Source organism: Tupaia chinensis, unplaced genomic scaffold, assembly GCF_000334495.1.
Source record: "Tupaia chinensis unplaced genomic scaffold, TupChi_1.0 Scaffold138322_1, whole genome shotgun sequence".
Classification (NCBI taxonomy): Eukaryota; Metazoa; Chordata; class Mammalia; order Scandentia; family Tupaiidae; genus Tupaia; species Tupaia belangeri.
Window position 1 is genome coordinate 1,897,468 of NW_006198219.1, and position 13,087 is coordinate 1,910,554.

The 13,087-nt window shown below is 40.1% G+C and overlaps 1 protein-coding gene across 1 annotated transcript in view; it reads left to right on the top strand.

Moving 5' to 3' along the window:
* The window catches only part of LAMB4 (laminin subunit beta 4), a 104,166-nt gene that overhangs the window by 25,271 nt on the left and 65,808 nt on the right, over nucleotides 1–13,087 (top strand). The window contains exons 10-13 of the mRNA XM_027765416.1: nucleotides 4,461–4,640; nucleotides 7,642–7,751; nucleotides 10,636–10,715; nucleotides 11,731–11,881. Coding sequence (XP_027621217.1) covers nucleotides 4,461–4,640; nucleotides 7,642–7,751; nucleotides 10,636–10,715; nucleotides 11,731–11,881 — 521 coding nt within the window. The remainder of the gene's footprint in view (nucleotides 1–4,460; nucleotides 4,641–7,641; nucleotides 7,752–10,635; nucleotides 10,716–11,730; nucleotides 11,882–13,087) is intronic.

The window sequence follows — 13,087 nt, forward strand, 5'->3', positions numbered from 1 at the left end:
GTGGGTGTGTATGTGTGTATCCTTCAGCAATAGGATAAAATCTTGAGGATTTCATCCAACATTATATTTCTGAGATTTGTACCTATCAGGTACCCTTAGTTTTTCCATTTTCATTTTTATATAGAATTCCTACTATAAATATGACAAAATTTATTTGTCTAATTTTCTTCTAATGCTGCCTAAACATTCCTGTGTATGTGATGTCAGGAAGCCCAGGCCCGTGGGTGTTGCCTGTCTCAGCACTGAGAAACCCTGCTTCTCAGGCTACCTCATCAATATTATGTTGAAGCAGGAATAGGGGGTGAGGGGGTGCAACCTGCCAAGGAACTTTAACTTTAAACTTTTCATAATGATAATATAGAAATGAAATCTTATACAAAAGTAATTCAGTAGCCACCTGAATACATTCAGTGTCCTAGATTTGCACACAAGTGCAAAAGATCGTTCCTAAGAGAAATACTTAGGAGCGGAATTCCTAGGCCGTGGGTACATGCACTTCTTCACATTGATTCAGTAATACTGAATTGTGTGATCATCACTCATATGAACAGTGTATGAGAGTCCTGGTGGCCCTTTAACCTTGCCGGCACTTGGTCTTATCAAACTTCAATTTTTGTTCATCTTAGTTTTGTCATACTTCCATTTTTGCTCATGAAAAGAAGTCACATCATTGCTTTAATTTGTATTTCCTTGCAGGTCTGGAACTAGAGTGAAGGTAGCAAAGCAGTTAGGTCCCAAAGTGCCAGGAAAAATTCACTGTCATGGTCAGGAACATGCAGAGTGGACATTTGCTGTTTGTACAAACCTGAGAGTGAGATGCTCCTTAAATCTTGCACCCTCGGTAATTTTCTTGCTCACTCTGGTCTCATTACTACTGTTCATATTGCTTAAATAAAATTTCCAAACTGATTTCAAATATCTTGCCTAAATAAAATTTCCAACCTGATTTCAAATATCTTGCATCAGTAATTGGGTTTGAGACCATACTGTTCTTAGAAACTAAGTTAGCCTGTGAATGTTCATGGACACAAGGGAAGACATACAACTCCTGAGCTGAAAAAAAAGGACTTATGGCACAGCAAGTGATCATTGAATTAGCCTGAGTTCCCATATCCCCAGGTCCCATGGGGTCAACACAAAGGATACCAGGTAGATAATACCCATCTGCTGAGTTTACGTCACAGCTGAGGAACACTGAGTTGGGAGGGTTCATTATGTTCACAGTAAGTGGGAGCAAGCCTGCTCTTTGCCTAGTGGAAGATGTTGCCTCATCTCTCCACGTTGCTTGCAATAAATATAACTCTGAGAAATGTCCTGGGTAGCTAGCAAGCTGAGCCTTACATTGCTGGAACCCTCAGCAAGAATGTAACCCTCAGGATACCCAGGCCTCAATCCCCCACAGGGGATTGCCTGGCCCAATACTGAGAAACCCTCCTTCTCAGGACACCTCATCAATACAATGTTGAAGTTGGAATGGAGGTTGGGGGAAAGACCAGCCAAGGAGTTCTAACTTCAGACTTTTCATAATTGTGATATAGAAATGAAATCTTACATAAAAGTAACCCGGTAGCTTCCTGAATACATTCAATGTCCTAGATTTCAAACTTTAAAGTATTGCAGTATAGAGGAAGCATCAACTTGGATTACTCAATAGACATCTGTTACACTAATTTACCTTACATGACCTCTTCAAAATTGATATAAAAAACTAGATTCTCAGAAATTGTATTTCTTTAAAGCAATTTTCTGAGTTTCTTAAAATTTTTGCCAGAATCTGTAATCATACACACACAAACTTTTGTTTTAAAAGCTGTATACTTACAAAAGAAGATGAAAATGTTCTCTTGGGTAGAATCAGAGAAATATGTTTTGTAACAGATAATCTAGACATCTGAAAAAAGATTTGGAAATAATAAACCAAATATTTTGAACATATTAGCCAAAGTCTTGGACCTTAAGAACCGGTTGACATTAACTTGATAGTGCTTTTGAAGGAAATGAAGAAAAGAAAACTAGTATCCCTAATAAGAAATTAGAAAGCCATTGTTTATAAACAAGGAATTTTTCCATGAGAGGCAAATGAGGAGCTTGTACACTATCATCATGTGATCCCCAGCTCCTTCCAGTTACCCTAAACACATGGTGATATGTGTATATACTGACAGTGCATATTAAGAAGATTGATTACCACTCTCATATAAATTTTCTCTAAATTGTCCTTGTGAGCCAGACACTTATATAAGCAGATTCCAGGCATAAGAGCTGACTAATTTCAAGTCTGCTACAATTAAGATACAGTGAACTGTGCTACAGAAAAGCGAAGATTTAGTAGACTTTAACACTGATAAGAAGAGTCAGCTGAACTTAAATTGTGTGACACTAAGAGGTTTTATTGGATTTCTAATTCTAAAGGCCACGGCATAGGGTTGTTTCGAAATAGAGTTACTATCCATTCATCCACACCCCTATCCCAAAGGATACTCCTGTGCGTAGTTAAATTATACTCTCAAACTCAATGCTGACCCTTTGGTGTATCTCCCAAATAAGGCTAAGCTTTTCCTTTTCGGCCACTTCCAAAATGAATCCAGTTCATTCCTTTTTATTAGGTTGTCAACAAAGTCATAACACATTTTTGCATAGAAAAGCATAGAAAAATATGTCATGTCTTTCCCAATGATCTAATAGAAGACAACTGGTTTTAATTAGAAGGAAGTTGTGGGGTTTTTTCCAAATTAAACAAAACCCAATGCTGTTTTTCCATAGTAAGAATTTATTACCAGTCATAATCCAATAACAAACCATCGAAACTTGAAAGATTCTGTTAGACAGCTAAACATTTGCTTCAGTGACACCAAACAACTGGTTTGACTGAATTTTTCTCCTACTGAACCCACTAACCTAACTGGTTATTAAATGTAGCTTTAGATTTTATAGTTTGTTTTTGTTCATCCAGAGCAAACATGTATACATATGAACATGACTGTTTCTTAAAATCAGGATGATTTTTACATTTATTGCATTCCTTAGAAGAGGAATCCTTTGGAAACATGCACCACAAAGGTATGAGAGACCTTGGTGGTCATCTAATGCCAACGGACACGTTTGTCCTCTACACAAAAGCCACGGTGAGCACTGCTTCAGCATCCACCCGGACACCTCTGGTTGGGGTGGTCACTGCTGCATTGATCAGCCCTAGCTTCCAGAGTTCTTTCTTACACACGATCAAGTACTACCTTTTGCGATGTCTACCCTCTAGTGTTTGCTCTGTCCTCTGGAATCAAACTTACTATCACATCGTTTTTCATATGACATTCTTTCCTTGAGCTGTTATAAGTTCTACTAAAAAAAAAATTGCCAGTTTTGTTATTCTTTTGATGTAGGTTAGTGTTTATCCCCTTTTCTAGAATTTCTTCATCCAAGTTTTTGTCAAAGAAGCAGATTTCCAAAAAGAGAAGAAGGATATTAAACACTTGATCCTGTTCATTCCCTTGTTTTCTTGTAGGTGTTCCTTCTAGGAAGAATTTTAAAACATTAATAGCACTTTTTCTTGTGACATATTTTTGTGTAATAAAGAGACATAGACTTACCTTTTAACCATGTTTTAAAGATTGAATAGACATTTTATGTGATTTCTTTCTTTTTCTTTCTCAAGTCCCTTGTAATGATATATATATAAGTAACATTCTACTTGTACTGTCTCTTGCCAGTACTTTTACCCTTAGAGTCTTTTTATTCAATTACTTATTTATTTATTTTAGTTAAAAATTTTTAACTGAGGGAACCAGCAGTTAGTGTAATGGCTATGGTGCTGGACTCCCATGTAGTCGACCGTGGTTCACGTCCCGGACCCGGTGGCTTAAAACTCACGCTGGACGCGTGTGCATGCATGCCCAAGATCCCGAGAGGAGAATGGAGGAGAAGGGGTTGTGGCGTGGCCATCCCCTCTGGGGGGTGATTTCTCGCTTTCTGTCTCTATGTCTCTCTCTGTCTGTCTGGCGAGCGCACACGCCGTATAGCGAAAACCTCTCAAAAAAAAATTTTTTTAACTGAGATGGCATTCACATAACGTTAACTTAATCAGTTTTAGATAAACAGTACTTTACCAGCACAATACTGTTCAGCCATCACATCTACCTAGTTCCAAATCATTTTTATTAGCATATTTATTCTCCAAAGAGAATATATTCTTCACATTCAGTTTTCATAATAGCATTCTTCTTCTGGTTCTCTGACTTTAGAAACATTTAAAAGTTTTTTGGTTTTTATTTTTAACATATTTATGGAATTACTTGACATTTCCCAAGGCCAGAGATCTGGGAGACATTTCTAAACAGCCCTTGCCCTTGAGTCTAATTATTTAAACAAAGCGAAGTAGTTCTAGCGTGAGTGAAATGCTGTGCTTATATTTCAGTTTCCCACAATTTACAGTCAACTAAGACATTGCATGTCTGTGCCCGCAGCTTGTGAGTGTGACCCTGATGGGACCATTTCTGGTGGCATTTGTGTGAGCCACTCTGATCCTGCTTTGGGGTCTGTGGCCGGCCAGTGCCTGTGTAAGGAGAACGTGGAAGGAGCCAGCTGCGACCGGTGCAAGCCCCACCACTACGGACTGAGCGCCGCTGACCCCGTGGGCTGTCAGCGTAAGTGTACAGAGGCTGAGCGCGGCCTGGGTGCATTTTAAATGTCGATGCTGTCTCTTTCAGCCCTAAAATGCAATCTCTGTAAATACCTAGAGTCCCCCCACACACATACACCCGGCCTCTGGGTTTTCAACAGGGATGCAAAACCTCCCACAAATTTTAGGAACTTTGCTCTGTGGTTTACTGAATTTATCATACAGGACCAGCAGGGGGCGTTCACATTTTCCCCACTGGAGGAAACACAGGGACAAAGCCAAGCATTAAGGCCAAGTTGCTGCACGTTTAAAATAAATGGCCTCCACTACAGTTCTATATACAAATTCATGAGATTGTATTATGCATTTCTAAGAAATTGATAGTTTCTTGGGCAATTTTCAAGTTGTAGTTTCCTTTGGCAATTTTCAAGTGGTAGTTTCCGTCCTTTTTATGTTTTTAATTATTTTTCCTCGTTTTTCTTACACCCCTCCTCATATTGCTCCATATATTCTCTGACAAATAAAAGGAAAAAAGTTAAAGATCCAAGAGAGGGAGGAGTTGAGGGGAAATAGAAGGAATCTCAGCAGTTTTCTGAGACCAAATAGACAGGCAGATTTCTGGCTATAGGATCACAGAAGTTTAGAGCAGTGTGAGGCCTCATACAGCTGCAGATTCCTCAGGAAATCAGGGTAACTAATTTCTATTTGGTCATAGTGTTATTTTTCATATTTTTGCCTGTCCAAGGAACTATGAGTTATTTGTACAATTAGAGAGCAACAGACTGAATCTTTCTGTAACAAAATGTTCTTGAGTTTGAAGGTAAACTTAAATGTCATGATAATGAATTACACTATCAAGCCAATTTCTCAACATGCTCAACACTCTAGCCATCTCCCTGGCTCACTGACTAACCTATGTTCTCCAAGAATAGTCTAAATGTTTTTTGACGTGTGTGTGTGTGCGTGCATGCGTGTGTGTGTGTGTGTGTGTGTGTGATGGCTTTATTGAGATATAATTCACATACCATACAATTTACCCTTTAAAGTGTGTAACTCAATGATTTTTAGTATATTTGAATCAATCAATTCTAGAACATTTTTAAGGCCTCTAAAAGAAACCCCACTTCTAGGTTTGTACCCAAAACAGTAGAATGTGGGCTTTTGACAAGATATTTGTACACCCCTGTGTATAGCAGCATCATGCAGCATAGTCAAGAGGTGGGAATAACCAAATTCCGTTCATAAATGAGTGGGTATGCAAAATGGGATCTATACATACAAATGATTATGATCTAGCCTTAAAAAGAGAAAATTCTGGGACCAGCAGTTGGCGTAATGGCTATGTCATTGGACTCCCATGTAGTCAACTGTGGTTCCAGTCCCAGAACCAGTGGTTTAAACTCACACCGGGCATGTGTGTGTGCATGCCCAAGATCCTGAGAGGAAAATAGAGGAGAAGGGATTATGGCATGTCCATCCCCCCTGGGGGTGATTTCTTGCTGTCTGTCTCTCTCTTTCTGGCAAGTGCATGCACCCAATAGCAAAAAACTCTCAAAAAAAAAAAAAAAAGAAGAAGAAAAGAAATTCTGACATGAGCTACATCACAGATGAACTTTGAGAATACTATGCTAACTGAAATAAGCCAGTAAAAAAAAAAAGACAAATGCTGTATGATTCCACTTATATAAAGTACCTAGAAGCATCAAAATAATAGAGACAGAAAATAGAATGGTGGTTGCCAGGGACAGGAGGGAGGGAGGGTGGGGCATTATTGTTCAATGTGTATAGAGTTTCCATTTTGCAAGTGGAAAAAGAGTTCTGGAGATGGGTTGCACCATGATGGGAATATACTTTACACAACTGAACTGTGTACTTAAAAACAGTTTAGGGAACCAGCAGTTAGCATAATGGCTATGTCGCTGGATTCCCACGTAGTCGACCGCGGTTCGTGTCCCGGACCCGGTGGCTTAAAAAACTCACGCCGGGCGCGTGTGCGTGCGTGCCCAAGATCCCGAGAGGAGAATGGAGGAGAAGGGATTGCAGCGTGACCATCCCCCCTGGGGCGTGATTTCTCGCTTTCTGTCTCTATGTCTCTCTCTGTCTGGCGAGCGCACACGCCCTACAGTGAAAATCTCTCCAAAAAAAAAAAAAACAGTTTAGATTAAAACTTGATCTTATATGTATTTTACCAAATTAGGGGTGGGGGAAGCAACTCCATATCTTTTAGCTACTATCTCCCTGTTTACCCATTCTCCCAGCCCTGGACAAATACAAATCTAGTTTCCATCCCTATAGGTCTGCCTACATGGATATTTCATAAAAATAAAATCATGTGACATCTTTTGTGACTGGCTCCTTTCACTTAGCATAATGTTTTCAAGGTTCATTCATGTTGTAGCATGTATCAGTAGTTCATTTATTTTTATTGTTGAATAATTTTGTGTAAATATTGTGCTTATCCATTCATCAGTTGGTGAACATTTAGGTCATTTCCATAAACATTGGTTTTTCTTGCAGGTGAAGTGTGTACCTTGCTCTAGTAGCATAACTTAGCAGCCTTCACAGCATAAGGAGAACTCAAACAGTCTGTGAGTAGAAGGGAAAGAAGGAGAGAATAAAGAGAAAAAGTAACCAGACAGTAAGAAAGAAAAGTAAGAAGGGGGTGAGGTGATAGACGTGTCTGCCACAGAAGGAGCTGTTGGTAATAACCGTGACACTGAGAAACTCCAGCCCCTATGTCAGCCGGCCTAGACAGCATTGCTCGGAATAACTGCTCCAGTCCTCTGGCTTATACCACTTCCTTTCCTAACCACTGTCCAGCAGAACTACATAAGGGCTCTGGAAGTATCTGCCATGGATTTCTTGTGCATAGTTCAATGCAGTGCAGCAATCGTGCAGCCAGGCTTACTATACACCTGGAAGGGATCTGTGTTCTTCTGGTCAAGTGTCTTGCTCAATGTGAGCTATGAACATTTACAAGAGTGGGAAATTAAGAATGAGAATAATGGTGTTTGCTGTGTTTTCAGCCTGCGACTGTCACCCCCTTGGGAGTCTGCCATTCTCAACCTGTGATATGGATACAGGTCAATGCTTGTGCCAGGCATATGCCACTGGACCACACTGCAAAGAATGCGCTGTACGTACTTGCCAATAATTCTCCTGTTACATAGTGATGTGGATTTCTACTGACACTGCCTGCAAAAGACTTAGTCGCATTCATCTTTCCTTGCCCTATTTATTCCAATACTCTTATAGTATGGATATTTATGCTACAGAAATCAACCCCCTCTAACCCCTGCAGAAAGCTGATTTTAAACATTTACCAGAACACCACTGGATTCAACTAATCCTACCCAGGAACTAATGTCAATAGGTTTATCTGTTGTTTTTCTGCAAATGTCAGGAAATAGAATAAAACGGCAACTCTCTGCCCACCCTGGCAACCTTACTCTTTTTTTTTTTTTTTTTTTAACCTACCACCATGGAACTTTTCTTTTATCTGTTACACCTCATCTCCTTACCACCCCTCTCATCCCTACCTAAAAATATTTTGGACAAGCTCTTTTAAAACAACCATATAGGTTTAAATGTATTTTAGATTCCTTTGAAAAATAGACTCTTGAATTTTTTACAGACTCCGTTGAACATACAAGCTTCTAAGTTCTAAAATTAGTCAAATAAAACAGTTTCACTCCATAAGAAATATGTCATGCAACTGAGGGGTTCAACCCAACTCTTTGTTCTCCAAACTTGGCAGACCATGATGACATTTCAGAGAGAAAAATACAAAAACTTAACCTAATAAAAGAACAGTGACCTTGATGTGTCTGAAGAAATGTAGCCAATAAATAAGAAACATATGCCTATGAGGACATAGTTTTGTGTTAATATTTTAAGTTGTTTTACTGAAAACATATTAGGACGGGGCAGAGGAGATGAGAAAAAGAAGCAAGTCAGTAAATATGAAGAAGGGGCTCTCTGTAAAGCAGTCTGCTAATCTAGATGCCATACATCTGAGGGGAATTTCAAAAACTGCATAGGAGTGAAATTAAAGTATGAGTTTGTTATGGTGCCAAAAAATTGAAATTCATGCATAATTTTTGCATAACACATATTTTCCACTAACTTTTTTTTAGGTTTTTGTCATAGAGTGTGTGTACTCACTAAGAGAGATAGAGAGAGGGAGATAAGAGAACTTGTGTATAAACTAGTGTTATTAGAGGAACACACCCCAAGAGAGGATGACCATGCCACAATCCTTTCTTCTTCATTCTCCTCTCAGGATTTTGGGCACACATGCACCACACCAGTGTGATTTTCAAGCCACCAGGTCTAGAACTTGAACCATGGTCTGCCATGTAGGAATCCAGTGCCTTAACCACTGTGCTGATTGCTGGCCCCTCCATGAACTTTCTGAAGACTCCCCTTTATAAAACACAAAGATCACCCACACCAATCTCTTTGACCACGTGTGTGTAACACAAAGTGTCCCTTGTTGGCTAATAGAATCAACAAAGACACCAAATCAGGTAATTCAGACAAACTTTAGACTTAGACTTTTTGTCCTGGCTTGTTAATACCACTTGTGCAGTACAGACTCAGTTGCCTTTGCAGGAGGGAAACAACGGAGGGGCTACCCCAGAGAATTGCCTCATGTCGAGCCTATGCACCCACTAGGTGCTCTATACCTGCATCTATACAGCGCTGCCAGACTCTGCCCTGATGTGGCTGACATGACAGCACACCCTGGCCTAGAGGGAGTTTCCACAACCACATCCTGAGTTGAGGCGGTTTATTTCACTTCTTTTTTTCTTTCTTTCTTTTTTTTTTTTTTTTTCATTATACTGAAGTTTGGTTTTGAGGAAAATATCAAAAGTGTTTTGCTACAGTTTGTACAAACTGCATCAATATTTAATGTTTAAAATAAATCTTTTTGAGTAAAATTGGGCATAAAATTTTACCGAGATAACAGCAACAAAAAAATAGACTCTTGGGAACCAGCAGTTAGCATAATGGCTATGTCGCTGGGCTCCCACGTAGTCGACCGTGGTTCACGTCCCGGACCCGGTGGCTTAAAACTCACGCCGGGCGCACGTGCATGCGTGCCCAAGATCCCGAGAGGAGAATGGAGGAGAAGGGATTGCAGCGTGACCATCCCCCCTGGGAGGTGATTTCTCACTTTCTGTCTCTATGTCTCTCTCTGTCTGTCTGGCGAGCGCACGCGCCCTATAGCAAAAACCTCTCCAAAAAAAAAAAAAATAGACTCTTAACAAGACCATTTCAAACAAGAATTTTATGCCTGCTAAAATCCAAATTTTATCTATCTGTACATGTTAAATTGAGATTTGAGGGGGAGCATTTTTATGAGCATTTTACACTAAATGCCATCAGATTTAAAAAATAGTTGTTTGTATCTCACCAGCTGTTTATATTGAATAAAGGTCAAGATGTTGCAATAATGAAAACTCTTAAACCACAGAGTTCACTCTCTCGCACGGGCTCACATTGGGCCAAAACTACTGATTTATAAACAAATGACTCTACTAAACCGTGATTTTCATATAATATCTCAGAATTAGCTTGATTCATTTTTCTACACTCAAATGTTTCACTATTGTGCAAGTAAAATCTTCAGGGATTGTTGAGATGAAGGAACCTACTGGTTTTATTAATGCAGTTGCAAAGAGGCCCGTAAAAGAACTTCTCCTGAGACAGGCCTTACATGACCCAACTTGTGTAGAAACTGGTGTTGTTAGAGGAGTTGCATCGCTTCCATTGCATTTCCACTTGAAACAACATACAGATAACCCCCTGCTCCCTTTACTTTAAGTCCTTGGAGATAGGAGACATACAACCAAGGAGGTCCTTACCTAATGCATGGTCAAGGAAGGCTGCAGAGTGATTATTCAGCCTGCCTGACTGTTTGATATGTGCAACTGCATTTTAGTGATTTAAATCACCAGTACACTTCAGAGCAGCAAATATTTCTAGCTGGAATCAACTGAGTCTTTTCTTTGTAGGTTGGATACTGGGGTCTGGGAAATCATCTCCAGGAATGCTCTCCCTGTGACTGTGACATTGGAGGTGCTTATTCAAACATGTAAGTCAGTAAAATGATGGCGTTTTGTAGCAATATTCCTCATTACCACATAAAAGCAAATTTTATTCTGATATATGCATAGTCATAGGCAAATGATTTTATTTTATGTTTATTTTTTTTTCCATGAGCAAGAGAGAAAGAGAAGAGGAAAGAAAAAGAAGGGAGAGCTCCCACACACACAAGGCTTTTATGCCATGATCCACCCTCAGTCACAACCAGCCCCAAATAACTCATGTGCCTGGTGTGCTCTGGGAGTTTTCCATACATGAACAGGGAACCTTCCCATTGGGTCAGCTTTGTTTTACTATGTATGGCCCAAAGGAAAGATTGCATTCTATGAGGGTGCTGGAGAACATTAGCTATAGCCCAACTGATTTCTTTTGCTTTAGATATTTCCAAGGGGAAGATAGATAAACAATCCTACTGCCTGAATATTCCACAAGTTGTTGGGATAGACACCTTAAAATATGTGGCTTAATTTGTCTGGAACACCATCTTTTTGCCATTCTATAAAGAGAGATCCTAATGCTCTCTTTTTCCCAGTTTTCAGAACAAAACCAGAGAGCTACGAAAAAAAGTGGCTACCTGGGTTCTGTGGATCTGAATTCACTTTTTTTTTGTTTGTTTGTTTTTTTCAATCACTTTAATTTTTTTTCCATCCAGAGTACACTGTATATTGTCTCAATCAAGCACATCAACAAACATGTTATTGTCAACAAATAATTTTCCATTTCTAGTTTCCTGTATGTTTTGCTTTCCCCCCACCCCCAGCCTTGATTCCCTATCTCTTACCCTCTACCATCTCCCACTCTCTTCCCACAGTCTCTGGTATCTGAATTCACTTTTCAACACCAGTCAGATTGAGTCCATGGCCTGTCAATGCTCTGCACAGAACATGGACTGATCAGTTCCAAGAATTGTTCCAAACTCAGGGGACATCACGTCTAGCAGCCTTGCACTTTCGTTTCACACTTATCCCCTTTACATTCATTCATAATAGGATTTTTTTCCCCAGGTGCTCCCCTGAGGATGGGCAGTGCGAATGCCGCCCCCATATCACTGGCCGCAGCTGCACTGAACCAGCTCCTGGCTACTTCTTTGCTCCATTGAATTTTTATCTCTATGAGGCAGAGGAAGCCACACCACTCCAAGGACTTGCACCTTTGGTTCGTATTTCATTTACCCTGCCATGGACTTTGTTTGATGGTAAATATATGCAACACACTCTTGATATCATGGATAAGGTACCTAGAAAAGAATGCTTTTGCCCACGGCTGCAAATCAGTAGAGTTTATCATATCATGCAACCTCAGATTTTATCAATTCTTAAGGGCAGAGACTGTCTTATCTTTGTATTCCAATTCTGGAACAGAGCCTGGTGATAACATGTGCTTGTTGAGCATCTACTTCTTTGTTTTCCCCATGACACTATAAAGTACGAGAGGGAAGGAGGATCTGTATTATATTCACCATTGTTGCACTAGTGCCTAGCACAGTGTCTGATGCACAATAGGAACTTGATAAATATCTGTTAATAAATGAATGGATAGGGAATAAAAGGTTCTCTAGAGTGGGATACCAAGTCAAACAGTGACTCAGTGGTAAAACAACACCCCATAATCCTGAAGCTATGTGGGAAGGTCCTAGGTTTACATCCATAGGTCTCTATGTGTACACCGGGCGTGCACGCCGATGCCCATGGTCCTGGCTGGCTGCCGGTGGATTGTGGTTTGTTGGGGTTTGTGTCTCTCTCTCACACGATAAATCTTTTTTTTTTTTTTCAAAAACTGGGGCCAAGAGACCAGCAGATGGCATTATGGTTATGTTGTTGGACCCCCACATAGTTGACCATGGTTCAAATCCTGGCCCCGGGCTTAAAACTCACACCAGGTCTGTGTTTGGCAGCTAAATGATGGACATAATAGTAGAGGGAAGCCCAACAAAACCAGGGCTTTGAGGAAAATGGAGTTGGATGGATATGATTTTTCTCCCTTAGTTTGGTTGATAGAATTTGGCTATTCTACTATAACCTCTTGTGTTTGGGTGTGCATGCCCAAAATTCTGAGGGGAAAATGGAGGTGTGGCCATCTGCCCCTGGGGGGTAGGGGTGGGGGGTAATTTCTCACTTTCTATCTTTCTCTGTCTCTCCAACAAGCACAAATGCCCGATAGCAAAAATCTCTAAAGGAAAAAAAGAGTAGGGCCAAATGGCACAGTAGTAAAACACAACTCTCAAAAAAAAGTTTCTCAGTTCAAGTCTAGGGACCTCTTGTGTATGTTAAGACATACATTTGCCCATGATCCAGGGTTGGTTGAGAACTGAGGGTAGATCATGTCATGAAGACCCTGTTGAGAATGTTGTCTTTTTCGGTC